At 46.5% G+C, this 26,667-nt stretch overlaps 1 protein-coding gene and 1 long non-coding RNA gene across 3 annotated transcripts in view; one reads left to right on the top strand and one right to left on the bottom strand.

Annotated features, from left to right (window-relative positions):
- The window catches only part of LOC140710828 (uncharacterized), an 86,807-nt gene extending 66,544 nt beyond the window's left edge, over positions 1-20,263 (bottom strand). Inside the window, exon 1 of the long non-coding RNA XR_012091909.1 lies at positions 19,162-20,263. This is a non-coding gene — a long non-coding RNA (uncharacterized lncRNA). The remainder of the gene's footprint in view (positions 1-19,161) is intronic.
- The window catches only part of ARHGAP36 (Rho GTPase activating protein 36), a 31,447-nt gene continuing 14,906 nt past the window's right edge, over positions 10,127-26,667 (top strand). Inside the window, exon 1 of one of the 2 annotated variants that reach the window (XM_007992701.3) lies at positions 10,127-10,246. In XM_007992701.3, the coding sequence (XP_007990892.1) occupies positions 10,189-10,246 (58 nt within the window). In that variant the 5' untranslated portion in view covers positions 10,127-10,188. Of the gene's footprint in view, positions 10,247-24,145; positions 24,303-26,667 lie in introns of those variants that run through there. The other variant, XM_037989139.2, reaches the window with a different exon arrangement.

The following is a 26,667-nucleotide window of genomic DNA, read 5'->3' as shown; positions in this document are numbered from 1 at the left end:
GGCAGGGTCAATTGTTGGCCTTTAGTCCCAGCTAGCTAAGGTTCCCGTTCTCAGGGTCTCAGCTGTTTCTGTTTCCCTGGGGTGGTTCTCTTTCCCAAAAACTGGACAGAGGAATATTTCTTTGGGGGAATATTGAAGCCCAAAAGGTTTTGTGGAAGGCCAGCACAAATGAAAAATAATGAATTCTTGTGCAGGAACCTTTTGCGTAAATGGGAGTTCACAGTACAAATGTAAGAAATATTATTAATATTCCCAATAATAACAGTAATGATCACTCTTTAAAGCTTGTTCTATGGAGTGCCACTGCTAGAGGTTGACACATCATCTCGGATGGTGCGAAACATCCCCAGGGTCTATCTGCATTCAGAACCACAGCCCACATTCTTCTCCCCCTTTACGGAGACCTCGCTCTCCCAGAGTCACACACATAATTTAGCCTTCGGTGAAATGATTCTGACGCTATAGAGGCTCCCTGGAGAATGGATGCTGTGCGGAGGCGGGCAGTGTGGGCTCCTGACTTCAAGCTGCAGCAAGGCGAGGAATTGATACATCTCCTAAGCTCCAAGGGCTCAACTCCTTTGGAGATGAGAAGGGCTTTGTCAAAGTCTGATGGTTATTAATAATTCTCTCAACCGAAGAGAGCCCCGTGCTTATCAATTGACAAGTATTTAGTGAGAACCCTCTGTGGGGGATCTAAAGAGGTTTGGCAGAGCTGACAATGTGGTTGAGGAGACAGACCACAGACATAGAAAGCTTATTGACAATAAAAGCAGTCCCTTCAACAAAGAGATGCTAGCAGCTGAAGCAAAGTGGAAAAAAATGTAGAGTCAGGAGACCTGACATTACAATCTCTCTGAAACTTGGTTTCCCTATCCTCTTAGAAAGGCAGCCTGCTATCATTAAAAGAATATTCACTTTGGAGTCAGACCAACCTGACTTAAAATTTCAATTACCTCAGAAACTAAGTAGGGGTCATTGAACCAGTTACTTAACTCCTATGGGGCACAATTACCTTATGTATAAATTGAGATATAATAATAGCCCCCACCTCATTGTTGTGGTGAGAATTAAATGAAAGCACACATGTAAAATGCTAAACATAATGCCTGGCACACGGTAAACATTTAATAATCTGTTCTTCTTATTATAATATGCAAGGGGAAAGGCAGAGAATGTTTGGAAATAGAAGGGTTTTATTTTCCTCTTCAGCTCTTTATATGCATGACATTAAATTTCATATGAATGCAAACCAAAAAATACTTACATGTAAACAATAATTATAATATCACTGTATGATTCCTTTTATATGCCTCCCCAGTATTGCTCACTAAATTTGGTATGATCAAATTTACAGAACAGTGAAATAGCAGAGGAGACAAATTATATGCTCCTTGTGATCTTGAATTCCTTTCTGAGCTTCAGTTTTCCCATCTGTATAATGTGGCTAAGAACACCTACTTCACAGTGCGGTTGTGAAAATTAAATTAAAATGTGTATAAAGCACTAGGCAGAAAACAAACATTAGCTCCCTCCTCTTCTCTCATCTATAAAAATGAGAATAAGAAAAAATTATCCTCACAGGGTAATGATGAGGATGAAGACAGGCAAATACACAGGAAATGCTTGTAAACTGTAAGATCTCCCATAATACTCTTTACAGAACATTTGAAGTGTACCAGGCGCTGTGCAATTAACAAATGTTAATCAATTAGGTAAACATTACTTAAGTGTCTACTATATGGAGGACACTATTTTAGGTATTGTGAGTGATCCAGAAAGATAAGGGCCATCAGAGTAGATTAACCCCTCCACATAAGAATAGAGCATGAGGACAGGACCTGAGCAATGCTCCCATTTAGGGTACCAAAGGAGAATGCAGACCTAGAAGGAGAAATCAGAGGTAAGAACACCAGTATAGCACAGTGTCCTCAGAGCCAAGGGAAGAGTGAGTTTCAATAAATAGAGACTTACAATGTAGCATTGTGCAGAGAATGAAAATCAAAATAGGACAGAGATGTGTCCCCTTGGAGTAGGCCTCCAAAAAAACATTGGTAACTGTATTGAGAGGGGCTGTGTGTGTGTGCAAATATGGAGGGAGTAGGAGCTGTCTTGCGTGGATGGCAGGAGTGTTTCTCCAGCATGGCTGCTCTCTGGTCCTAGGCAGATGCATCTCTGATGGCACCTTCCTGCCTTACCGCTTAGTTTTCAGTCTCATAACTCTCCTGGGATCTGAAGGGTAGACCAGCAGGACAGTTATAAGCCCTGGTGCTTGATAGCAGGAGAGGGTGTTGGGCCACAGAAGTCAGAAGAGGGGGTCCTTGGGCGGGGCCCAGACCCAAAGTAGCTCAGAAGATAAAGTCAGTCCTTGGTATCTTTTGTCCTAGGGCCAATTTTGGTGTTCTTATGGTGCCTGGGATGGAGGAATGCAGGGAGGGAAGGGCAAACAACCCCTTAGTTAGGGAAACCTAGGGCTCTGGAGCTAGCCTTGCATCTTTGTTTAAGGCGTGGGTTGTCCCAAGATTGAGTTATAATGGAGAAAGACCTATTTGCATTGACAAATGGCACTTAATGAAGGGAATGATTAAAAGTGAGGAAGCTACAGGCTCAGAAATGTCAGTGGTTGTTGTACAAGAGAATTCCTTTATTGCATGTTCCTCTCCCCCTTCTCCTTCGTCCTTTTTGTTCCCTCCCGCTATTGCTCATCTTCCTTCTTCTCCTCTGCCCTCTTCCTGCTTGCTCCATCCACCTCCACCCACAGCAACTGATGAGATTTCTCATGATCTACAGTCAAATGCCATTAATCCCGACAGGCTCACGAGGGTCCACCTAAGCTGTCCCATGAACCAATCCTGTGAGTAGACAGACCAGGGGACGCAGCGGGCAGGCAGCCCCCCACCCCGCCCCCTCACGAGTAATGGCAGTTAAACCAATAAACCAGAGTGGTTGTCCCTAAAATAATCAATAAATCACTTGGGGTCCAAGAGAGGTGGAAAGCTCCCCAGCAAACAGTGCTCAGGGTATTTTCCATGACCTTCTCTGCCTTGAATGTCCATGGCACACTAGCGGCGCGGGCCAGGACTGACTCTGCTCTCAAGGTGCCGCTCCCAGATTCCGCCTGGCCCTCTCAGTTTCAGAGGGAGGTAATTCATTCCAATGGGATGTGACAGGTGCCATCTTCAGGCGCCTGGCTCAGATCCCAGCAGCAGGGACTGTCGCTGACTGCAAATCCCCCAAGTGCCACGCTGGTCTGAAGAAAGCAAGCCCTGGGGTGGGCAGATGACCTTTCAAGAACCCAGGAAGCCAAAGTGGGATAACAGTGTGATGTAATGGACCGAGCCCTGGACTAGGATGCTGGACACCTGGCTTTTAGTCCCTTTTCAGCCACTAACTTGCTAGGCGATGTTGGGTAAGTCACTTTCCCTTTCTGGATCTCAGTGCCCCCTTCCCACCGGCCCCCGTGATGAGAGGAGGTTGGACTAGATTATCTCTAATGGCACTTTCAACCCTGATAAGCAAGTTTTGAAATTAAAGAAAACATTATTTTTTGAAAATTGCCAGCTCTAATTAGACTTTGTTTAAGAACTCCTCTCGGTCTCTAATTTAAGCTGCTTGGCCATCAAATCCTTCACTCTAAACTCCAATGCAGTACAGGCAGCCACTTACCAGCACCCAAGCTCCATCTAAGACATCACAATCACTCACAGGTGTAGCCTTCCTCTCCTGCAGAGCTAGTTCTGTGTTTGGGGCCAGGTCATCCTGATAGAGTCCTGAGGTAGAGCACCGTGGGAGGGATGTACCATTAACTCTCAGATTTTAGAGTAAACTGGTGGGGTAGCTGCCTGGGAGGAGATTCCCCTTAACTTTGTATTTTCAGACTTTTAAACATATGGTAAATTTGAAAGAACAGCACAATAAATACTTGTGTGTGTATGTATATATGCACAATAAATTCTCTATCTATATAATATATAGATATATATTTATCTATCTATATAATATGAATATATATAAATATATATATACACACACTTGAAAATATGTTGCAGATATCATGACATTTCACTACTAAGAATAAAATGTTCTTAGTTGGGGAGATTCTCAGGCTTTCTAAGGGCTTTGGAATTCTCTGCAAGGTGAAAGTCTCCAAGTTTTGGAGTCCAAGGGAGGGGTCAAGAGACATATAAGATCTAAGGCCAGATTTTAGGCTGGATATGGGTAGTGTGAGAGGGAGCCCTGCACAAAAGAAGGAAGCACAAAAGTGGTTCAAGAACAGGTTCCAAACAAACAAAAAAGGCAGTGACTTTAGGCAAGTCACTCCCCTTCCTCAAACTTCAGTTTCTTCCTCTATAAAATAAGGGTTGTGTTAATCTCTGTCCTGCCAACCTCCCAAAGCTGTATGCAATTCAGATTGAAAATACATATGAGAGTACGTCGGGAGCTGATACACTTAAATATATAAAGGCAAGTGCTTTGCAGGGATGACCTTCAGAGGTAGTAAAGCCCAGGAGTCTATGGCAACACAGAGAAGTGGACGGTCCCCCTGCTGAGCCCCTAAACTCTTATTATCGGAAGCCATAGAATTTTCATCTAGAACGGAAATGTCAGTGGCTTGCATGTCTTGTAGTTTTTCAAAGGCATAAGCACACACTTGAGTTTTTTCTAGTTCTTTTTTCAGATAACTCCATTTTCTTATTGATTATGGCACAAAACTAAAAGAAAACCTCCCCATGCTTTTTGTTCTTTCTGACTTTTTTTTTTTCTGTGCCCCCCTTAGTTCCCACCATTCTCCCTACCCCACCCGGTCGAGACTTCTGGAGTTGGAAAATTCTCTCATCCTGCCTACCCCTAGCTCAAAGAGCAAAATGCTTTACAAAATTAAGTGAGCATTTGGGATTTTTAACTTGATTTTATCTTTTCATTCAACCAGAGGGGTATGTGTGTGGGAGATGCACTTGTCAACTAAAAGCAATTTCTCTGCCTCCTTGGGGACTGAAGCGTAATCGTTGCTCTGTCTTTCTGGTGTCAGGATGAAACTTGCATTTTCCTGAGTGGTGTCAGCACACTGACAGACAGCTCCTGGGATCTAGCAAGGAGTACCGAAAAAGAATGGGCAGGGGGCGAGAGATGTGGAGGCTGGTCTCAGCTCATCTCTTCTCCCCTGGGTGACTTTGGGATAGTCACTTACTTTGCCTCACTTTTCTAAATCTAAGAAAATGGGAATAATTCTCTCCCATATCTACCTCACAAAGATGGTGCCAGGACTTTGTCAGGTTTCAGTGATATGAAAATATTTAGAATTAATAGAGCTATGGGAAAAAAGTACTGCGGAAGGAGTGTACCCCTAGAAATGCTGTTAAGTAGCTAGAAAGGAACTTCAAGATTTCTCTGTATAACCCCATTTGAGAAATGAGGAAATTGAGGCCCTTCTGAGGTTCAAAGCGGTCCCCCGAAGCAGCCGTGATTTAACTGACATGTTTACCATTTGCCCAGTTAAGTCTTTCACAAATAGAAAACCAGGGAGGCAGGCTCTTGAGGTCCTGGGGCTTGGAGTCCCTTTTAGAGAACAAATATGATCCCTGTGCGCTCTGTGTGGACCTTCTGATAGGGCTTCTCAAAAGGACATGCTGTGGGGCAGGGTGCTGATCTGCCAATTCCCTTCATGGGCCCAGAGATAAGTACTTTGTTATCTCATTCCTGAAAATGCAGAGACCTTCCTAACAATCTGTAGAGCAGGGGTGTCCAAGTTTTTGGCTTCCCTGGGCCACTTTGGGAGAAATGTTGGGCCATACATAAAATACACTAACACTAATGATAGCTGATAAGGTAAAACAAATGGCAAAAGAATCTTATAATGTTTTAAGAAAGTTTACACATTTGTGTTGGGCCGCATCCAAAGCTGTCCTGGGTTGCATGTGGCCTGTGGGTCATGGCTTGGACAAGCCTGCTATAGAGGGAGGTGGGCGGCAGGACTGAGATTCCCACTTCATAGAGGAGGAGCCTGAGGCTCATGTTGGGAAGCAGACACACATTCACCCAGCCAGTCAGCCAGTAAGTCCAGCCTCACTCTTGGTATTTTAACTGCCCTTTCCACTGTGCTCTCTTGCCTGATGCAAGGAACCCAACAAGTAGAAAGTTCAAATGAAATAACCTGACTGGGAAGTGCTATGTAGACATATACACAAGGATTCTTAGAAAATCCAAATGAATGACTTGTATGGAGTATGCTCATTTTGAACACACCCAGGCCCTGTGAGGAGTCATGTTTCAAGGTTTGGTCAATTTTCCATGCTACGTATTTCCCCATGCACCCAAAAGAAGTAGAGTGGGGTTAAAGTGACCAGTTTCCCCATTTGGTTGCCCCAGTGTTTCTTGTGGCTAGGGTGCCGCAGTGTTCCCTGTAGCTACGGTGCAATGGGAGAGTTGGCAGGGAAAGACTTCTTTCTTCTACACTAGAGTTTCTCTAGCTTTAATGGGCATAAAACCCCCATGAAGGGCCTGTTAAAAGTACTATTTTCTAGTCTCCATGCCCAGAAATTCTTGTTTAGTAGGACTGGAGTGGGAGCAGGGAATCTGCATTGTTATATGGACATTCCAAGTGATTCTGATGCATCTGGTCCAATGGATTGTACTTTGGGAAACACTGATCCACGACAAGGTTTAAGGGCCTTTAATTTCTACAGTCCCATTTAAGTAGCAATTATATGCCCGGGTGTCAAGCACTTTTGGGCTTCAGGAAAAAAGTTAAGAAGGTCTGAAGCCTATCTTCTAAAAGTCAGCAAACCCCCAGATTCACTTCATCATTGTGGCTAAAGACCTCTGGGAAGATAATGACCCAAGCTAGGAGCAGGATGCTTGGCTTTTAATTGGAATTACAATAGAAGACGCTTAAGAAGCAGCAAACTGTCAAGCTGTAGGTCTTGGACTGTCAGAGTGAGGACAAAGATGTCCTATGTGTCCCTTGTGAGCACATACCGTGGGATGAGGGATTACAGGTCCAAGCTAGCAGGTTCCTGGCTGCTCAATGGGGGCACTAAGAACTCCTACGTCCTCAGGAAGGAGGAGTCATAACTTGTTACGTGCTCCTGCACAGGAAGGGAATTCTGCATTTTACTCACAGGCCAACTTTCTCAGCCTTTTCTGGGTCACCAAAGCCAGTCCAAGTGCCCTGTGCCACTGGCACAACCCCAACCTAAAGGCCCTCGCCATTCCCCTGTCTAGCCTAGTCCTTTATTCAGCAGAGACAAAGTTGTAGATTTTTTTCTAAGTAGGATTTTCTAACTCCAGAGAATAATATATGTTTATTAAAGAAAAACTGGAGAATACTAAGATATGAAAATAATAAAACAGTTAAAAATTGCCCATAATTGCATTACCTAAATACAATCACGACTCAGATTCTGGTGTGTTTCCTTTTAGCCTTTTATTCTGTATATAGGTTTATTATTTATTTGTGCTGTTTATATTACAGTGTGCACACATTTTGCATCCTGCCTTTTTTTTCATTTAAAAGTATCATACGCGTATTTTCAGATTATCATATAAGCTTCTAAATTATACACTTAAAAATAATTGCATAATAATTCATTGAGTGAATCAACATTATTTGCATAGCTCAATATCTGGCACCTACAGGACATTTGATAAATATTTGTTGTATGAATTAATGGATTTATGGATGAATGCATTTCCTTATTATGTCTATTATGTCCTTCTACCCCAGGACATTTAGTTAAGGATAAAGATTTTCAAAGGGAATGTAACACTAAGTAATTAAGTGGCAGAGTAGGCAGGTCAAAGAAAAGGGACAGGGCAAAATTGCTAACTTAGTTATTAAATCAATTTTTTAAACATTTCTGACCTCTGTATTTTCTCTTCTCTTTTTTCCCAAAAGAGTAGATGCTTTGGTCCACCTGGAGCTTTTTCCATAGCTATTAATATATATACCCATTTTACAGATGAGGAAACTAAGCTTCAGCGAGACTAAATAACCCTCCCAAGATTACATGGCTAGAACATAGCAGAATTGAGCTTCCAATCTAGGCTTGTGAGTTTCTGTAGCTTTGTTCCTTTACCACATTACACCTCTTGAGGAAAAGGCAACAAAGAAGGACAGCTGTCATGGGTTTGTACCTCATGTAGAGCTGCCCTGGAAGCAGAGCAATTTCAGTTTCCAAGGACTCTTGGATTGGACCAGGCAGGCAGATTTTGTGCCATGAGGGAGCCCAAAAAAAGCTCATTCAGTTGGGAAAAAAAGGAACCCATTGAGGCCCTTTCAAAAGCTGGTGCTGGATAAGCTCATGGGAAGAGGTAAGGCTGAGATTTCAATATCCAGGGCCTGAAACTGGACATTTCTAGATGTCAGGCTTGTTTGGCTTGGATGACTAAGTATTTGTAAAGCAGAAATTGGTAAAAGAGCAGGTCTGGTGAGTGCTTGTTGTCTGTGATTGCTTTTAGAAAACAGAGAAAATTGGAAATGATTTAGAAATTGGTACAAAGGCAGAGAGGTACCATGTTTCCCAGAGAGGTACCATGTTTCCCAGAAAGGAAGGAAAATGAGTGGAAGACCTTTAAACTCTGAAGATAGCTCTGCTTTGCTAAGAATTGTATGGCAAAGTATGGGCAATTTTTCCATTTTATGCACCCCTTTTGCCACGTTAATGCTAATATCAGTGGTTAGCAAAGCAAATATAATAACTGCTCTCCCCAACGGATCCCATGATTGAGGCTTCCACTCCTCTGGCCTGCAATCGAGATGTTGGAAGAAGATTTTCCATGTTTCTTTCTACCTCCTCACTAGCATTTTGATCAACAGAGCCCCGTTCTCCCAGTGGAGGAAAACAAGGCACAGAGTCATGTCGGTACAGCTACCAATGGCGAATTGGGAGAGAAATTAATTTGGGCCTCTGGGCTTGAAGTAAAAAGGAAATTTCGGTTAGACGCCCTTCCTGCCCAATGTGGTCCATCTCTGGTGGCTGCTTCCACCCCAGGATTTGGGGGGCAGGGCTGTTTTTACCACCACCAGAGGCCCCAAACACTGAACCCATTGTGGCATGTGCTCCCATATGTATTTAAAATGTAAAAATACAAAGCCATAAAAGAAGTGTAAGAAAATCCAACACAGTACCACCCCCCGTTGAAATATCAAATATCAAATTCTTTCTAAAAATAAATGTTGGTCCCCCTCCCATATCAGTTCTCTGAGCAAAAGCATTGTCAGTGGAATCTGTAAGTCGGCAGCAAGTGGGGGGTACCCCATATTTGTACATACTTGACACTGGGTTCTTTTATCTCAGTTGATGATCAACCCCCTCAATACAAATGTTCCCAGGCAGGAAAGCATCTCCCTCTTCCCTGCAGAATTCCCAGGACAAGGGAAGTAAGATTACTCTCAGATATGGGGCTTCTTGGGGGAGGCGGCAAAATCATTTTTCCTACTCACATTCTTGGTCCTCTAGAACAGAGCAGTGATTTAAATCAGATTTGGAGCTACTCGGGGCTGAGGTGATGCCTGCCCTAAGAGAGGGGTTAAGGGTGGGGGTGGGAGGGTCCCCAAGGGCTGAGACATCAACTCCCCTTTAGATTCAGGGATCCTGGGGGACACACTGCTTCCCGCTTAGACTAGGCCTCTTGAGGGCTGAGATGACGCTCCGCTAAATCGTGGAGTTTTCTAGAGCTTGGGATACAGTCTCGTCCTCAGATCTGAGGCTCCCTGGGACAGGTGCGCTACCTAGCCTTCAAATTCCAGCCTTTGGGGACAGGCCTGCTTTTATGTGCCCAATCAAGGGCTCCTGGGGAGGGGTTGGGGGACAGGGACCTTCCCTCCCTCTCAGATTTGGGGCTCACCAGGGCTGAGATAGCGTCTCCCCTCAGGCTCTGGGCTCCCTGGGGTAGGTGCAAGGTCCCGCCCTCAGAGTCAGAGCTTCCCCGGACAGGAGCTGTGTGTCTCGGCCTCCCTTTGCGTGGGGCAAGGGGCTGCGGGACCAGCGGCCTCTCTTCTGGCAGGAGGGGGGGGGTTTCCCCTGAGGCCCTGCCCCCTTCGTGACATGCTCGAGGTGTCCGGTGACCGAGACACTCTTAGCTGGGTGCAGGGTGCGGCTCAGGGCGTGGTCACCGGGGGCTACTTAGGGCGGCCAGTGCGGGGGACGACGCAAAGGTTAACTGCGAGCTGCCGGGCACTCAGCGCGGGTCATGGCGTGGATACTGGACTGCCTTTTCGCCTCAGCCTTTGAGCCCCGCCCCCGCCGTGGTGAGTGGGGCCCACCGAGTCGGGGGGCTGGGGTGCTCGGCCGGGGGCGGCCGGCGGCTGCAGCCCCGGCTGGGCGCCCTGGGGCTTGGCTGGTCGCCCCCTTGCCTCCCTTCTTGCTGGCTTTTAGCTAATTGTTCCTGGCTCAAGGGACTGCCCCGTCGAGGCCCCGCATAAATCACCAGCTTTGCCGGGAACCGCGAGCAATCGCGCTAATGGCTCGGCGGTACGCGGGACGAGCGCGTGGGCGGAGTCGTTGGCTCAGCCGCCGGCAGGGACAGCCAGAGCCTTGGGGCCAGACGCGCAGGAGCAGCGTCCCACAACTCAAGGACCCTAAAGGCCCAAGGATGAATGTCCCTGACAGGACAAGCCAGGCCCCAGGGACCCTGAAGGAGGCGGGGGTTCATTTTGCCTTGAAGTTTGTCCCCTTGTCTCAATCTCAAACACAGAATATCAGCAATGGACCCCTTAAAGTCTTCGAATTTAACCCCTCCATTTAAGAGATGATGACACTGAAGATAGGAAAAGCCTGCCTAAGGTTACCCAACAGGTTGGCAGCATACATGGGTCAGGTTAGGATCTGCCAGCTGCCCACTGCCCCAGACTGCCCAGTAGTGGATCCCTAGGGTCTTTAGTCGGGGTCTTTCCTTGGGTACTTGAGATCAATGCTTGGTTTCCCTATTTCTGTGGAATTAAGGACACAGTGTGCAAAGATCACAGCACCGGCACATGTGGGTCACATTTCACCCCTTTTCTGGAACTGCTTCTACAAAGTACATTTTGACAACTGATTATATTTTCGTCCTTAAAGTTTCAGGAGACTAATATTTTCTTTTTGACATACCCCAGGACCCCCACCCATGCTGTCCTTCACTCCCCCTTGATAAGCCCCACCTCCTTCAGGCTGCCACCTGCCCCCACAGCCACCTGTTTTTCCATAGTCTCCACCTCCAAAATCTATATTGGTGAGAGTGCGTCATTGGGCACCAGCCATAGACCAAACCTGGGGTTGTCTCCTCTTTCCTCTGCCCCCTGACAGGCGGGGGAGGGAAGTCAGGGAGAGGAGGGGCCTCAGCAACTTAATTCAGCAGAGACCTGTTTTTAGTTCTTGCCAGCCCCAACACCCTACTGAGAACCATCCTAGGAGTCTGACCTCCTGCTAAAAGACTACGGCATGCTTAGCCAGTTCAAGTACAGCCTCGGGCCAGCAACAAGATCTCTGAGAAGGAAAAAGATCTGCATACACACAGAGTTTAATTTTTTCTTTTGCATATTTTTAAGGTTTATATGATCCTGGTGAATCAAAAATATAAGGGAGTTTTATAAGATGTCTTTTGAGGCCTTACTGCTCTAACAGTCTACCCTGAAAAAGGGGGTGAGGGAAACATTTCACCCTTGCTTGGACTAGAAGGTCGTCATGTGACTCCAATGAGATCAAGGACATGAAGGCTTCTTTATGAATAACCATATAGGAGGGAGTCCATATTACACCAGGAAGCCCACTCCCATCTGAAAACAGCAATATCTATTAGAATTAGGAGGCTTTTCCTTAAACTGAACCCAAAAAACCAAATCTATGTCCTGGGAGCTTCCACCTTCTGGCCCTGGCATTGACTTCCATGGTCCTCCTTCCTAGGAAACAGTGCTAGCTCTCTCCATTGTCCCACCCCCAACTCACCCTGTTCTTACCTAGGCCAAACTTCCCCAGTTTCTTCATCTGTTTAACATGTGACATAGCTTCAAGGCCCTCACCCATGTCTACCTGCTTTTCTTTGAACATGCTCCAACTTATAAATGTCCAATGACCGGGCCAAAAGAGGTTTTCCAGCTGTGCCCCTATAAATATAGTCCTGGATGGCTGACTTTCCCTCTTTTGGAAGCCTACACCACACCCAAGGTACACACATACGTAGTCATAAACACACACATAACATACACATTACCGCACCTATGCATGCCCACGTGCAAAGCCATGAACACACACACGCTTCACATGCACTACATACTTTCTACACACAGCATAATATACTCACATTACCCGTGTATGCACCGCTCACAAATCCCATGCACAGCCACACAGTTCACACAAAGACTTTATTTACATTGAATTACTTTCAACGAAAGCTACTCTTTTTCCTTAAGTAAACCCAAGTTCTTTTCAGAGTCTCCGTTCTGTATTTGGTGTTTGAACTCAAGTGTAAGACCTTATATTTGCTGCTGCACTTCTAGTCTGGTGGGACCTATTCCCCAATATACCCCTGCAGCACACCACTGCCTACATCAGCTCTACTACTTATACAAGAGCAGCTGATATATGTGAAGCACTTCCCAAATGCTGGGCCCTTAGGCTCAGTTCCTTACATGTATAATCTCACTTAAGTCACAGGGCATCACTTTGAAATAAATAATCTTTGGGTAGTTTTTTGACTGGGCAAGAGCTCACTTCATTGCACTCCCCCTGAGAAATGCTGTACAATGTGAAGGGTAACTTTGTGGGTAACTATTGATATTCTGCAGGGCTGTAATTGCCTTGGTGCCTCCCTTCGAATGTCTTTCAGAAGTCTTCAGGCATCAGAGATGGGGTTGGGGGAGGAAGCTGTCACCTGACTGGGCAGAATTGGGGCAGTATCTAAATGTTCCTTCATCCCCATTACCCTTGCCCAAGACATAGTTGGTATGTCACAGTATTTTTTTTTTTTTTTTTTGAGGGGCAGGTTTATTTTGTCTTCATTAGAATATCATCACTCTTTTGTTGATGTTTGCTATTTTTTTTGTTTCAATTCTTTTTTTTTAAATAAATGTACTTTAAATTCTGGGATACATGTGCAGAATGTGCAGTTTTGTTACATAGGTATACATGTGCCATGGTGGTTTGCATCAGAACAATTTTTTGAGGGCGACAATGGGCAATGGGCAACCATAGGAAGGCACTTGGAAGAGGCATCATTGAGGTCTGGGAGGAAAGAGGGCCCAGAAAGGCCTTCTTTCCCAGGGAAAGAGACAGCACAATTGACCCACTTGAAATTCTCTCCCCAGTTCACTCTTGGCATTGGATTTGGCCTCAAACAATTGGACTTCTGTAAAGCAGCCAAAGCTCTAAAGCTGAAGGGACCCTGGGGCCCACTTTACATACAAATTTGATCTTTTCTTGGAGATGGGACCGAATCGATTTGCTGAGGCCAGGCCTAGTTGTGCTGCAGCAGGATCAGTTTCCAGAGATGGGGCGTGACTGCCAATGAGACACCCCATTCTCCAGGTCAGGTCCTCAGATAAGCACCCCCATTCACCAATGGCAGGACTTCCCCAATTTTCTTTATTACTTGTTTGTACCTCAAAAGACATTTCTCCCAGAGAAAAAAAAAAATGTGATGCTCTAGAGCTTAGCCCACACTTTACCCATCGTGAGGATGAAATACAGAATCTGTGTGATGAAAACCGGCAGAAAATAATACTGTTGCAAATGTATCTCAGACTCCAGCAGTAGAGCTGACATTTATCAAGCTTAAATATCAAATGACGGAAAGCATCGAGCACTGATAGAGCAAGACACCAGGTCCCTGAGGGTGATTATAGCAACGGTGAAAGTAACATCATTCCTTTTTTTTCACACCTACCTACTACGACAACCTAAATGTCCAACAATAGTGGAATGGTTAAATAAAATCCATGACATATCCACTTGTTAGATTGCATAGAATCATAAAAATTATTTTTGTGAAGAATATGTAACAACATAGAAAATGGTACGATTATAACTGTCAAATATGCATTTTTGAAAGACTAGAAAGAAATCGGCAATAAGATAAAGTTAGAGAATCTATTAAGGTGGTGGGATAATAGCTACTTCTCTCTGTTTTCTAAAGTCTATGAAGTTTGTCTTCAATTACTAATTTAAAAAGGCATAAAAAGGAAAATTTAGGACCTGTGATATGCAAATAATCTATACAGTGATCTAGAATCCCACTATACGTAGTTTAAATATATTTTTTCTTCTAATTGTAGTTTAAATATAATGACTGGATCAGGCCAGCCAAACATGATCTTCCCAATGATCATGAAATTTCCACTAACTCTGGGTGGGAAGAGGAACAACTGGTTTGAATCTCAAGCCAGCTCTTTTAAGGTTGCCGTGAGAGAGTTACTTAACTTCTCTTAAAATGACATAATAATGTCTATATTTTGTGGTTGTAAATAATAATAATAGTTCTTATTACTGCTATTGTAGATGTCATTATATTAAATGCTTTCTATGGTCAGTTATCAAAAGAAGTTTTATTTTTTCCAAATGTTTACTATTTGTAAATACCAGTCACTCTACATAAACTATCTCTAACCGTAACAACTCTCTGAGGTTAGTATTATTGTCTCTATTTTAAGGACAAAAGCTCAGAGAAGTTTAGTAACTTGCCCACTGTCACACAGTGGCTGAGCAAGGATTACAATCCTTTTTGATCTGACTTCAAAGCTTGAGTGAAATTAAAAGAGAGAAACATTTGCAAAGCTCCTATGCTGACATGTGGAAGACATTTACTAGGTGGTCAACATGATGTTGGTGATACTTTGCCCAGGGCCCAGATGCCGGTCTTTGACTTATTTGATTATCTATAAATTTCTTTCTGTGAAAAGGAATTTCAACTGAAAGATGCAATACAAACACACCACCTGTGTCCTCATAGATGGGGCTCTGAGTCACTAGGAAACGATTTCTGTTTCCTGCTGGCAGTATCATTTGTTCTCACATGTATCAGCAGAAGTAGGTAGATGGCATGTTTGATGAGCCTTGGCAGCTACTGTCACGTCTCAGACACACTTCTTGAGCAACCACGCGGCTTCCTCGGGATGGGTACCCAATACTCAGCAGCCGGTAGGTCCCTGCTTATTAAGGAAACTTACTAAGTGGCATGGGCATATCTGGAACCCCTGCTCTAACTATTCTCTGTCTGATGTGGTTGACACCTAATTATTACCCCTCCCATTTCCCTTTTCAAAGCTGAGGCTCCAGGACTTCCACAGAAGCAGACAGGGGTAGGAGCTGGAGAAGTTTTTCGAAATTCTTAAATCCTCAGAGGGACTCACTTGCAAGGAGGTATCTGGGGTCAGTGAGGGTAGCATGCAGGATAAATAGAAGGGATGAAGAAGAGGGAGGAGTTGAAGGCACCTTCCAGAGTCTGGGAATATCTAGGTGGGGACCTCTCAGAGCTTTTCCTGCCATGAATCTCAATACCTCTCTACTCTGTAGTCTTTTTATCCCTCCCTGGGATTATATCCACCACCACCACCCTTCCCCTGTCCCCAATTTCTTGATCTTCCTCCACCACTTCCTGCTTAAATGCAGCTTTAGCTTGCAATGACCTGCTTTTGTCTCTAGAGGGAGGCAAAAGCACCAGGGAGGAAGGGGTTCAGACTGGGGTCTTCTTCCACTTCACTAGTTTTGGCAAAGGGTAAAATTTATTTTCCTTTAATTGGGAACACATGAATAAAAACTATTCAGAGGTGTATTTTAGGTGCTGCATAGCATATCTCAGAGAATCATCACATCTTTATCATCCCATCTACCCCTTAACGTAGGTGGCTGCTACAAACTGGATGGCCTTAGGCACTATTATTTCTAGAGTGAAAGTGAGGGGAAAACAAAACAGGAGTCATAGGGCAATCTTAGCCAGGAAATAATCATGCTTTTACTTTCTGGGGCACAGTGGCACATATTTAGGAGACTGGGTTGGGGCTGGATCAGCAACTGGGGTGGAGGGAAGTCTGAACAGTGAGCAGAAAGTTTGAAACTTTCCTGTGTGGAGTATTATATCCAAAACCTTGGTCTCATTAACACTGCGAGGAGAAACTGCAGAGTGAGAATTGGACTTAAGGTCCAAATCTTCTGGGGCTGCATTAGGCTGATCAAACATCATCCTAAAAGAAGAGGGACTATTTCAAGAGTGTCAGACAAGCCAGTAATGAGGAAAATTGGCAGTTTAGTCAGTTGGCTCCACTCCCTGAACACCATGGTTGAGACACTCTGGGCTACATGAGAAGGAAAAAAAGTGCAGAGGGAATTAACTAACCTTTTCTTAAACATTTACTGTATCTGTTAAGCACTTGGCTGATGGTTTCTATGGTTTACCTCCTTTAGTCATCTGAGCAATTCTAGGCAGGTGTTAACATCTCCATTTTACAGTTGAGGAAACTGAGGCTCAGAGAGGTGAAGTAACCTTGCCAAGATCACACAGCAAGTAAGTGCTCAAGCTGGGATACCAACACAAAGCTGTCTCATTCTGAAGCCTGTGGTCTTTCTCTGCCCTCCCCACATGGAAAAAACAAAAGCCCTGATTTTCAAGGGCTTTACTCTCATGGGGAAACCATGATCTCTCTCCCCACAAAAATCCACATTTTGGTGCCCTGCTCCTCCAGATTCTTATATTTAGGGTGAAATCAAGCAAATCTCTGTTTATATTGGACCGTAATGGGAGTTATTAAAGCATTTTCCACCTTTGCAATTCCCCATATAATCTTCATGTTATGGGAACATATTTCCTGAACTCCAAAGCGAGAGAGAGAGACTTATGATGGTGATTTTAAGCTCCAGGGAAAGAGAGAGAGAGAGAGTGTGTGTGTGTGTGTGTGTGTGTGTGTGTGTCTATCCCATGGTGGTGGCATGTTGATAAGTGTTCTGATATCCCCTCTTATTGCCCCATTTATATGGGTGGGGGGCATCAGAGAAGGATAGCTTTCCATTATGCTAGTAGTCCCTGGCCCACGACTGCATCTTTGGAGCCATAGCCGGGAGCTTTTGGCTTCTTCAGAGTTGAAGTTTGTCCTCCATTTCACAGGCAGGAACACTGAGCTGGAGTGAACCAGATGGTCTTTATGAACCAAAGTGGAACTGACACAACAGGATTTAGATGGGTAGTCTAGTGATGTGTTTATGCATGTGTGCGTATGTGTGTGTGCTGGTGTTGAGAAGCAGGGGCAGACCCTCTGAGGAAGAGAGGCCTCACATGAACAGCTGTGAGGAGATGGAAGTGAAGCCGGTATATTCAGAGGAGAGTGAGGAGGTGTCAGATTGGCCCCACAGCAGCAGGAAAGCTGAGCATCTGAGACCAGATGCTAGGAGATAGCAAAGTTTGCCTGAACACCTTGTATGGATTTCAGTTTAATGAAACCAAGGGGCTTCAGGTGGTCTATGCCCTGCCTGAGTAAGACTGATGTATTTAGGCTCCCCTTTTCCCCCAAAAAGGAGACTTTCTGGCTACAGAATACTTTGGGCAATGCTTTTTGTGCCCACCCAGGATGAGGTGCTGACCCAGGCCCAGCTGGGGGGAAGCTTTATGGATGTTCCAACTGTTTTTCATCCACGCACCAGGCTCATTTGTGCCAGATGAAAGGGCACAATAATAACAGTGGCAATTTAAATCGTGCTTCTCACTTTCCCCCCTGAAAAGTGGCGAAGTGACTCACCACTGTTGAATTGTCCCTCTCTATCCACCCCCTGACCTGTTTGCAGCAGTCTAGGCTGGTTCCCTGGGGGCTAAACTGGGAGCCTGGGAGCTAGTGCTTCCAGAGGCCCTTTAGCTGTGACTGGGATGACATCATGCCTCCCCATAAATGTGTTCCCCAAAATGCGATGTATTGCTTTAATTTGGGTTTCTCAGATGAGGCTGCTTGGAAGGCATTAGAGCAGCATGAGCCCCATTAGGAAAGTGCAGTGCCCCCCGACTCATGAATAATATAAAATGGGGTCCATTCAGTAATCTTTTCTGAGGGAGAAGCTCTGCTTGTTTTTCTACATGCAGTTTGGTATGGAGATGCTTGCTCTATTTGAAATTTGCCATATACCAACTTCTGGTAGTGATGTTGTAAAAATGGGTCTGGGGGAGCTGTGAAATGATTCTCTTACTCCACCCTGATTCTTCACCTCCATTTCCCTCCATACCCAATTCCCCTGACCCTATGGCTGGAAAATGTTCATTTTCAACTCTTTCTTTCAGCACCAGCCTATGGAGAGCTCCCAGAACTGGAGCTAGTGAGGTGCACTTGTGCCTAGAGTAATTACAGATTTTGAAGTATCAACAAAGCAGGTAATTAGGTGGAGAAAGTATCTGCTGTCTGGGAGACAAAGAAAGTAATTATGCTGTCAGTAAACTCAAAAGAAAGATTTGTAGAGAAGTGATAATGTTTGATAGAAACTTCAATGTCTAGCAGGAATCAGGGGACTCTCAGTAAAGTCACCTGGTATGTAATAAAGGTTTAGGAAATATGGTAGACCTGAGTTCAAATACCAGCTCTGCCTCCTAGGGTCTGTGTGATCTTGGGGAAATTACTTAACTACTCTGAGCCTGATGTGTGAAGTGTAAAAATAGCAATAATTATAGCTCTATCTACCTTACAGGATCATTGTAAGGACCCAAGGAGATAATGCATGTCAGAACACTTAGCACAATGCCCAGTACACAGTAGGTACTTAACAAATGGCAACATTATTAGTATTATTACAACTATCCTTGCTACATACCAGGTATTCTCTACAGCAGTTTAGAGTTTAAAAAGGGAAATAACTGATTGCAGTTATGTATGATCATGTCATGAGAAGTATGAAGGGCGTAATTGTGGTGGCTCAAAGAAGCGAGCCCTCAGTTGAGAGGGAAAAGCACAGAAGAGCAGAGAAAGTTTTGTGATTCTGGAGTTAGGTTTAAAAAAAATAAGTAGGAGTTTGTCACAAGGCCCAAGGGGAAAGGGCTTCCAGGCAACTGGATCTGCCCACACAAAGCCAAAAAGGTGTGAAACAGCCAGGCCCTGAGCAAATAGTTGGGCTCAGCTAGGCACCAACTGGGATCTCCTGGCGGGGGGAGGGGTGTCAGGTCAGAAACCAAGAATCTATCCAGCTTAGTCCCACCAGCCCCTGTATCGCGCCCTAGGCGCCCTACCTGGCCAATCACGTGCGGCGCCCTCCTCTTCTTTCCTCTAAGCAGTCAGGTAAATTCACACCCTGCCCCAGCTGGCCACAGAGGTGGGCGGGCAGGCGAACCCCCACGATGAAGATCAGACCAGCGGGCACCTCTGCGGGGGTCGCGGCCCCTACTTCCTTTCTCCTCTCAGTCCCAGCCCAACGTCCCACTCGTCCCCGCCCCCAACCACACACACGGTCACTTGGGTTCTTTTAGACAACCCTGTACTCTCACACACCGCACCCATACACTTATGCGGCAATCCGCCTTCAAGACACACACAACCCGTTCATCCAAGCACTTAAGCTGACCACATGCGTCCACACCACACACATGAGAACATCACACCAAAAGACACACACCGCACCCTCACATGCATAAACCTTTGAACACACACCTCAAGTAGATTGACTTACAGAGAAATCTTGCACACGAGCACATTCACACACTACACACTTCAACAAACACCACCTGTAAACCCACATTGACACACTGCATCTAAGCATAAGCACACACCACACACATGCACACAAGCTTCAACGGGCACACACACATCCACACACTGCACACACATATACACTCACCACAGCACGACCACAAACCCCGGCAGGAGCAGCACACACCCACCTTCAAACCGCACCCACATAATCCCACTATAATCGGGCAAAAACATACAACCTATAAGCGTGCACACACAAACACATGCTGCATGTCAAAGCGCAAACCAAATACACACCACACCAAGCACTCCAGCTAAAACGTGCTCTGCTCACACACCCCCCCACACCCGGCCACACACCGAACGCACACACAGATCCACCGCACCCGCGCGCGCGCACACACGCTTACATGCATACACACATACACACACAGCCCGCCCCCGCCTTCCCTTTGGGCGGAAGAGAAGGGGGCGAGGAGGAGAGGAGGGGAAAAAAGGAGGGGGGATGAGCGAGCGAGGCGGGGCGGGCACAGAAGCTCTTTTCCTTTTGACCTGGGGTGTTGCCCCCATGTTCCCCATTCCCAAGCAAAGGGAGTGAGTGAGTTCGGTCCAAGGAAAATCCAGGCAGAACCCAGGAAAACGAGAAGGTCTGGGGAATCAGCGAGCGGGCGCGAGGGCTCCGCGGGGACCCTAACTCAGCGCACCGTCGACCCCGCTGGAGGCTCCTCCTCCCGGCACCCTCCCCCTGGCCTTTTCACTGCCTTGACCTCTGCCCCCCTCCGTACCCCCACCCTCAGCCAGGACACGTGCTTCTCTCCCCCGCCCACACCCGCACCCCCACCCCACGCCCCACTGGAGAGAACTGGCCACTGTTAAGGGTGAAGAGCTTTATTGGTTTCAAGAAGTAAGGAGTTAAGACTGGCAGACAAGCTTTTTGCGAAACCTGTTCTAATCTAGCTTGAAGACTTTTCTTAATGGAGAGCTCACTCTTTCTCAAAGCATCACATTTTCTACGTAAAGGGCAATGGCTATTAGAAATCCCTGACCCCGCGCTGGACACATAGTAGGGCGCTCTAAATGTCCCCCCCTCCCGCCTATGTCACCACATTTGGCAAGGCTGTCTGCAGCCTAGCACTGGCTCGTGACAGCTGTTGGGCAGGCAGTCAGTCGGTGAGCTCTTTTCTTAGCCTATTAGCCCTCCTGAGAACAGCAGCTTCGGACTGGGCGCCACCGGCGGCAGGGGGCGATAGAATCGCTAAAGGTGCTTTGCACTTCTGGTTCTGGCGGCACAGCCCCCTTGAGAATCTCTGAGGTGCCCTCCCTCCATAAGCGGACTATGTGAGTGGTGGCGGCGGGGGTCACTCCGGAATGCTCCGCGGCCAGATGACGTTCTGGCTCCTGTCCTCCCCTTGCTTCTTTTCTGTGGAGATGGACAGCAAGGGAAAGGGAGATGGACCTCTCCCTCCCACTACTTCGTGGCGCATTATGTAAAGTGTCATGCAGAAATACCCAGGCTTCAGAGTTCTTTGTAGGTTCGAATCCCAGCTCTGCCACTTCTTAGCTGACTAACGTGGCAAGTCGCTGGCTTAGGTCGCGGAGTAGTTGTGAGGCTTAGAGTAAGTGACATATGTGAAGTACTTCTTCCAGTTAATATACAGAGGATGTCAATTCCCTCCCTCTTTCTCCCACCCTCTTCAAAAATATAAAGATATGGGAGTTTAAAAGAAAGGGGATTAGAGTCTGGGAGGGGGGACATGGCTACCAGCTGATGCCCCCAAGCCAGGCCAGAAACACAGAAGATGGGAAGGAGTTCAGTTAACTTGCAATATGCTGTGTTTAAGGGAAATGCCTGCACCAATGATTTGGTGATGCCATTCACTGGCCACAAGAGAATCCAGGTCACACCTCCAGTCCTTGGAGTTGTGGTGAGGTTCTTCTGCCCATCACCTCCCCTCCTTACAAGGACTTCCTAACTCACCTCCACTTGTATTCTTTTCCTTCTTACCAAGATGCCACATTAATATTTTTAAACTTCTTGTGAGCACTCCTTGGGTGCCAGGAATGTCTCCTGTTAACTTATGTCCCGCCAGCATCTAGCACTGTGCCAGACACACAGTGCAAGCTCTATACAGGCAGCAAGCGATGTCCTGGTTGAAATCCCCAGGAAACATTGAGACTCGAGGGTACATGAGGAGTTATCACAAGGAACCTAAAGAGAGGACCCTAGGCACTGCAGGGATGGAGGGCAGTGGCTTTGGATAAAGAGTTATTCCATTCCTCCTCAAAGCCCTCCACCTCTAAGCCTGCCTGGAAGAGCATTGCTTCACTGCGGCTGAGGCTTCTGCAGGCAATTAAGAAGAAAGCCTCTTTCCTGGAGGGCAGAGGCCCTGGCCAGCTAGAGGGTGAGTCACCACCTCAGTTAGGTGGTAGAGATGGCGCTAAAGTGGCAATGAATCAGTCCAAGATGGCATGAGGAGATTACCTGAGTGATGATGAGAAGGGGGAATGAGGCAGGAGCCTGAGCCCTTGAGGCTAGGACTGAGTGATAGAACATCCATATTCATGTGCATAAAGTCAGCTCCTAACCTACCTCCCCAGTTCCACAACCAAATCCCCAAGGATAGCATTGGCACCCTCCTGGAGAGGGGAATGTTTGGGAGACTTGGGTTCCAATCCTGACTCTGCTACTTACTATGTGACCTTGGGCAAGTTATTTTCCCCTCTCTGGGCTTCAGTGGCAAGGCAAGTGCTAGGTACTTTACCTATGTCATTTCACACATTCTTCTCTACGGTAGTATTGGAGCACTAATTTCCCTATTTCGCAGTTGAGAAAATTGAGGCTGAGTGATATTTAGTTATCTACCTTCTCTCTATATCATGCGGTCTTTGTGTATGTATGTTACCAGACAATCCCTGTAATCCAAGCCTCTTCTAGTATGCCAGTTCTCTGCTTAAATTGGATCCCTATGTACTCGGGTTCAAATCATGTCTCCCAGCTGCCCCCAGGACCAACCCATGCTGCCAGCTACCTGGGTGGGTTTTCTTTTCCTCTCCGGCGACACCCTCTCCCACCTCAATTCAAGATTTTCCCTGGCATATAGGTCTAAAATCTCACATTGAAAAGCAAACATCACCAGAAAGATGTACTCCAATGTTTTGTGTTTTATCACAGTGGAGGGTGCTGGTTGCAGGATGCTGCAGTGAGGAAGGGGAGCAGAGCTTCCAGGGCCAGAGGGAGGGGCTGCAGAGAGAGAAGAGAGAGAGAGTTGGAGGGAGAGAGAGAGACAGAGGGAGAGAGAGAGAGACGGAGAGAGAAAGAGGAGATGCCAGGGACAAATTGGACCAGCCTCAAATTGCTGCTCCCTCCCTTTCTCCACCTCTACTGATCTGGTGTTCTAGAATGTATAAAGGGGCAGCACCCAGTCCACTTACAGCAGGAGGAGAGGGAGAGATCCTCTCCTCTCCTCTCCTTCAGTGAAAGGGCAAATTGTCCTGAGTATTCAAATTGTACTCCTGTGTTGGGTAAGATTTATTTAATTCTGGGAGAGCAGGGGAGGGTGAGGGCCTCATCCTGGTAGCAATGATGGTGAGGTGGCACTTAAATTGAAAAGAGCGCCACCAGTGCTGCTTAGAGCCAGACACTCTCTCTCTTTACTAGAGGATAAGTGAAACTTGACAAGGCTTCTGGATCTCATTTCCAATCCAGGCACCTAAGAGCCATATCTCTGAGCTTTTGGAGAGTAAGTCCATGTCTGCCTGGGCTTCCACAGCAGCTATACTTGGAGCCAGCAGCTGTACTCTATCCTTTCCCTTCCTTTTTCTTCCTTCTCTCCTTTGCCAAGGCTCTACTTCCCCATTTTTCCCTCTTGCTGGGCTCACCCATAGTCTCTTATATTCTTGACTCTCTCTTTCTTCTCCACTTCTGTCCCTGTTTGTTGACAACACTGCCCCTTGTGCATTTACTTGGCCCAAGACAGGAGAGAATTCAACTGGGGGGGTGTAACTGTGTATTTGAAATTCTCCCACTGAAGATCTTTTGTTTCTAACCCCATATTGCCCTTGTTGCATCAGATAAGAATAGTTAGCTCTTGTAAGTTATATATTTTTGCTTGGTTGAATGTTGACTTGTATATATGATTGGTGGGCTGCAGTTTAGAAGAGAGTATTTTTGGAAGAGGTATTAAAAGGTAAGATGGCTTGGGCAGGTGTGGATGGCCTTCTGACTTCTCCAAGTGCCTAGATATGCAAAGAAGACAGTACATGAAAAATTAAGGATATAGTAGAGGGGGCAGTGGGGGCGGGGGGAGACCATTGCCATCCAGGTCGATGGAGGACTTTGTGAAGTCAGCTTCTGTTTTGTTCTTGCTGATCATTGAACTTTGAACAAAATGACCTTTTTATCTCTGAGTTTGGAAGACCAGAGGCCCTAGACAGGAAGACCAGAGGCCCTAGACAAGAAGGGGAAACAAGGAGCAGAAAGAGTGAGGCAAGGAGGGGAAAGGACTATTCCATGTGCAGTCCTTGTGTGCAAAGGGCCAACAAAGAATGTCCCCTGCCCTCAAATGCCACACCAGTCAAGGCAGAAGGGAAGCAAAGTGCTGTGGCAAATTGTGTGCTGGGCTGGGATCCAGGAGTACAGGACCTTCATCTTGGCTCTGCCACTAATTAGCTGTGTCCTTGGGTAAGTTTCTTAACCATCTGAACCTCCATTTCTGCTCTTCCTTTACTTGTACCGTGAGGTTGTGTGGCATGGCCAGGGGAGGAGAGATTCAGAGCACTCAGAAGGAAGGGACCCTTTGGCTGAATCTTGAAGGAAAGCTCTGCTTTGAATAGGGGAGAGAAGATTGTGGGGTACATTGAGAACCAGTGGGAGTGGCCCAGGGAATTCAGCAAACAGGTATGCGTAAGGCACTGAGCTGGCTGCTGGGTAGAAAATTGCTATGAATCAGCCCCCTCCCCACCGCGGCAAGCTTTCCAGAGAGTGGGGGAATCTGAGCGGCAGAACCAAGCGCTGGCAGTGCCTGCAGCTCCTCTCAGCACTAGCCGCGGTCGCCCGCCGGACTGTCGAGCAGGTCACTCAGCCTTTCCCTGGCCGGACCAAGAGGCTCGCCAAGAGGTAGTGCAGGGGTAGGGCACCAGTGGCCTGAGCGCAGCCCACTGCGGGGTGAGAGAGGGAGGTGAGGGCACTTCCACGTGGAAGGCCCGACGTGAGGGAGGGAGAGGAGACCTGAGAGTGTGGAACAAGTTGCCCAGGCTTTTGCGTTCAATGTCTTAAACGTAAGAGCGCGCAAGAAAAGATTTAATGTTTTCTAATTCTCAGCGGGGCAGGCGGCAGAGAGTGGTTTCCGCGCGCCGCGGAGCTTTGTTTAACTTTACAGGTTCTGCGCTGCCTGGAGCTACCCAGGGGCAGCACCCAGCAGCGCACCCCAACCTAGCCTAAAGGCCATGCTCTGCAGCGCAGTGGCAGCCAGAGACCCTGGGCAACCCCGAGAGGCAGAGGGCGCACAGTCTTCTGTCCCTAGCTCAGAGCCGAGGGCACGCAGCGGGACGGGTGCTCTGGCGGAGGGTCGGGGGTGGAGATAGGCTCAGTCCCCTGCACTCTGGTGCCCCAAGGCCCTTGGGAGGGCTTGCGGTGGGGGGGCTCTCTCTTCAACTGCGAATAGCAGCCGTGTGGCCCTGTGTCCCGGAGTTAGCTAAGTCCAATGGAAGAATCAAGGACTTTGCAGACGTGAGAGTTGTGTCTCTACAGTGCCCTTAGATAAACAGAATGATAATAAATTATACCAGTTATGTTTCGGGCTTGGAGGCGCTCTCTGACTTGCCCAAGGCCACTCAGCTGCTTAGTAACTGAGGAGGCCTCCTGACTCCTGGTCTAGGGATTTTTCTGATTGCGTCATAGCCATGAGAGTGGTCCAGTTTTGAATGGGGATGGATAGATGGATGGATGGATAGATAGACAGATAGATATTGATATTTTTAAAAATATGCTTATTTGAATGTAGTTTTAAAATACCATTCCTGCCATGAAAAACAGGGAAAATCATCTCCCACAGCCTCAGTTCCCTATGACAGCCACTCAGACAGGATTTTGAAAAGAAAACTGACAGAAAATTGGATGCTCGTTGGGGAAGATACAATCAAAGGAGAATAGAGGGGGTGGGAATAGGGGAACAAAGATGGAGGAGAAGAAGCTCTCAGCATGGATTCTGAGAACTTCCTTATTCTGAAGGTTTCTTTGACATGGTCTCTGTTCAGATGGTTTCCGGGAGTGTCCCCATCAGTCCTTTATTTCTTATGCCCACTCTGTAGAAGCCACAGATGTGGTCTGGAGAGGCAAATATTGATGACCCTCCTTTTAATTAAGTCTCATTTCCCTTTTTCCCTCTCTTGTAGTGAGTACATTGGAGAAGGGAATTCTGTGTGAGTGTGTGTGTGTGTGTGTGAGAGAGTGAGAGAGAGAGAGAGAGAGGGAAAATGAATATGTAAGAGAGTGTAAGGCTGTATGTTCGTGTACATGGATGTCTGTGAGTGGGAGTGTGTGTGTGTGTGTGTGTGTGTCTGAAAGGCAGTGGGTCTCAAAGAGGGAAGCTTTGAGAGGCAAGGTAGATGAGAAGAATGAATCAGAATTTACAGAGTGCAAACTAAAAACTTAGAGCTGACTAGGGATCTGTCCAGTGCTGGTGGGCATGGGGAAATAGTCAATTCTTAATATTCCTTAAAAGAAAAAGGAAAGGAAACATATTTAAATTAGTGCAGAGAAGGATGATGTTAGACCCATGGGCCTTTCCTGATAGTCTTCAGACACTTGACATTTATGTGACCTTTGACTAGGCTGCAAGATCCCAGGGCAGGAATGGGGGCTTTCTACTCCAGATGGCTCTCCCCTTCCCTCCACTATCTCTAGCGTGGGTGGCTTCCATACTGTGCCAAGGAAACGAAAGTTCAGGACTAAATCCCTTTTGTTGGCCAGTTAGCTTTTATCTACATTGCATAGACTAGACTAATCCCCACATATCACACAGTTAGCTGCCTTGCATCTCTGATCA

This window comes from Chlorocebus sabaeus, chromosome X, assembly GCF_047675955.1.
Source record: "Chlorocebus sabaeus isolate Y175 chromosome X, mChlSab1.0.hap1, whole genome shotgun sequence".
NCBI classification, from domain to species: Eukaryota; Metazoa; Chordata; class Mammalia; order Primates; family Cercopithecidae; genus Chlorocebus; species Chlorocebus sabaeus.
This window is presented reverse-complemented; position numbering and strand designations above follow the sequence as displayed.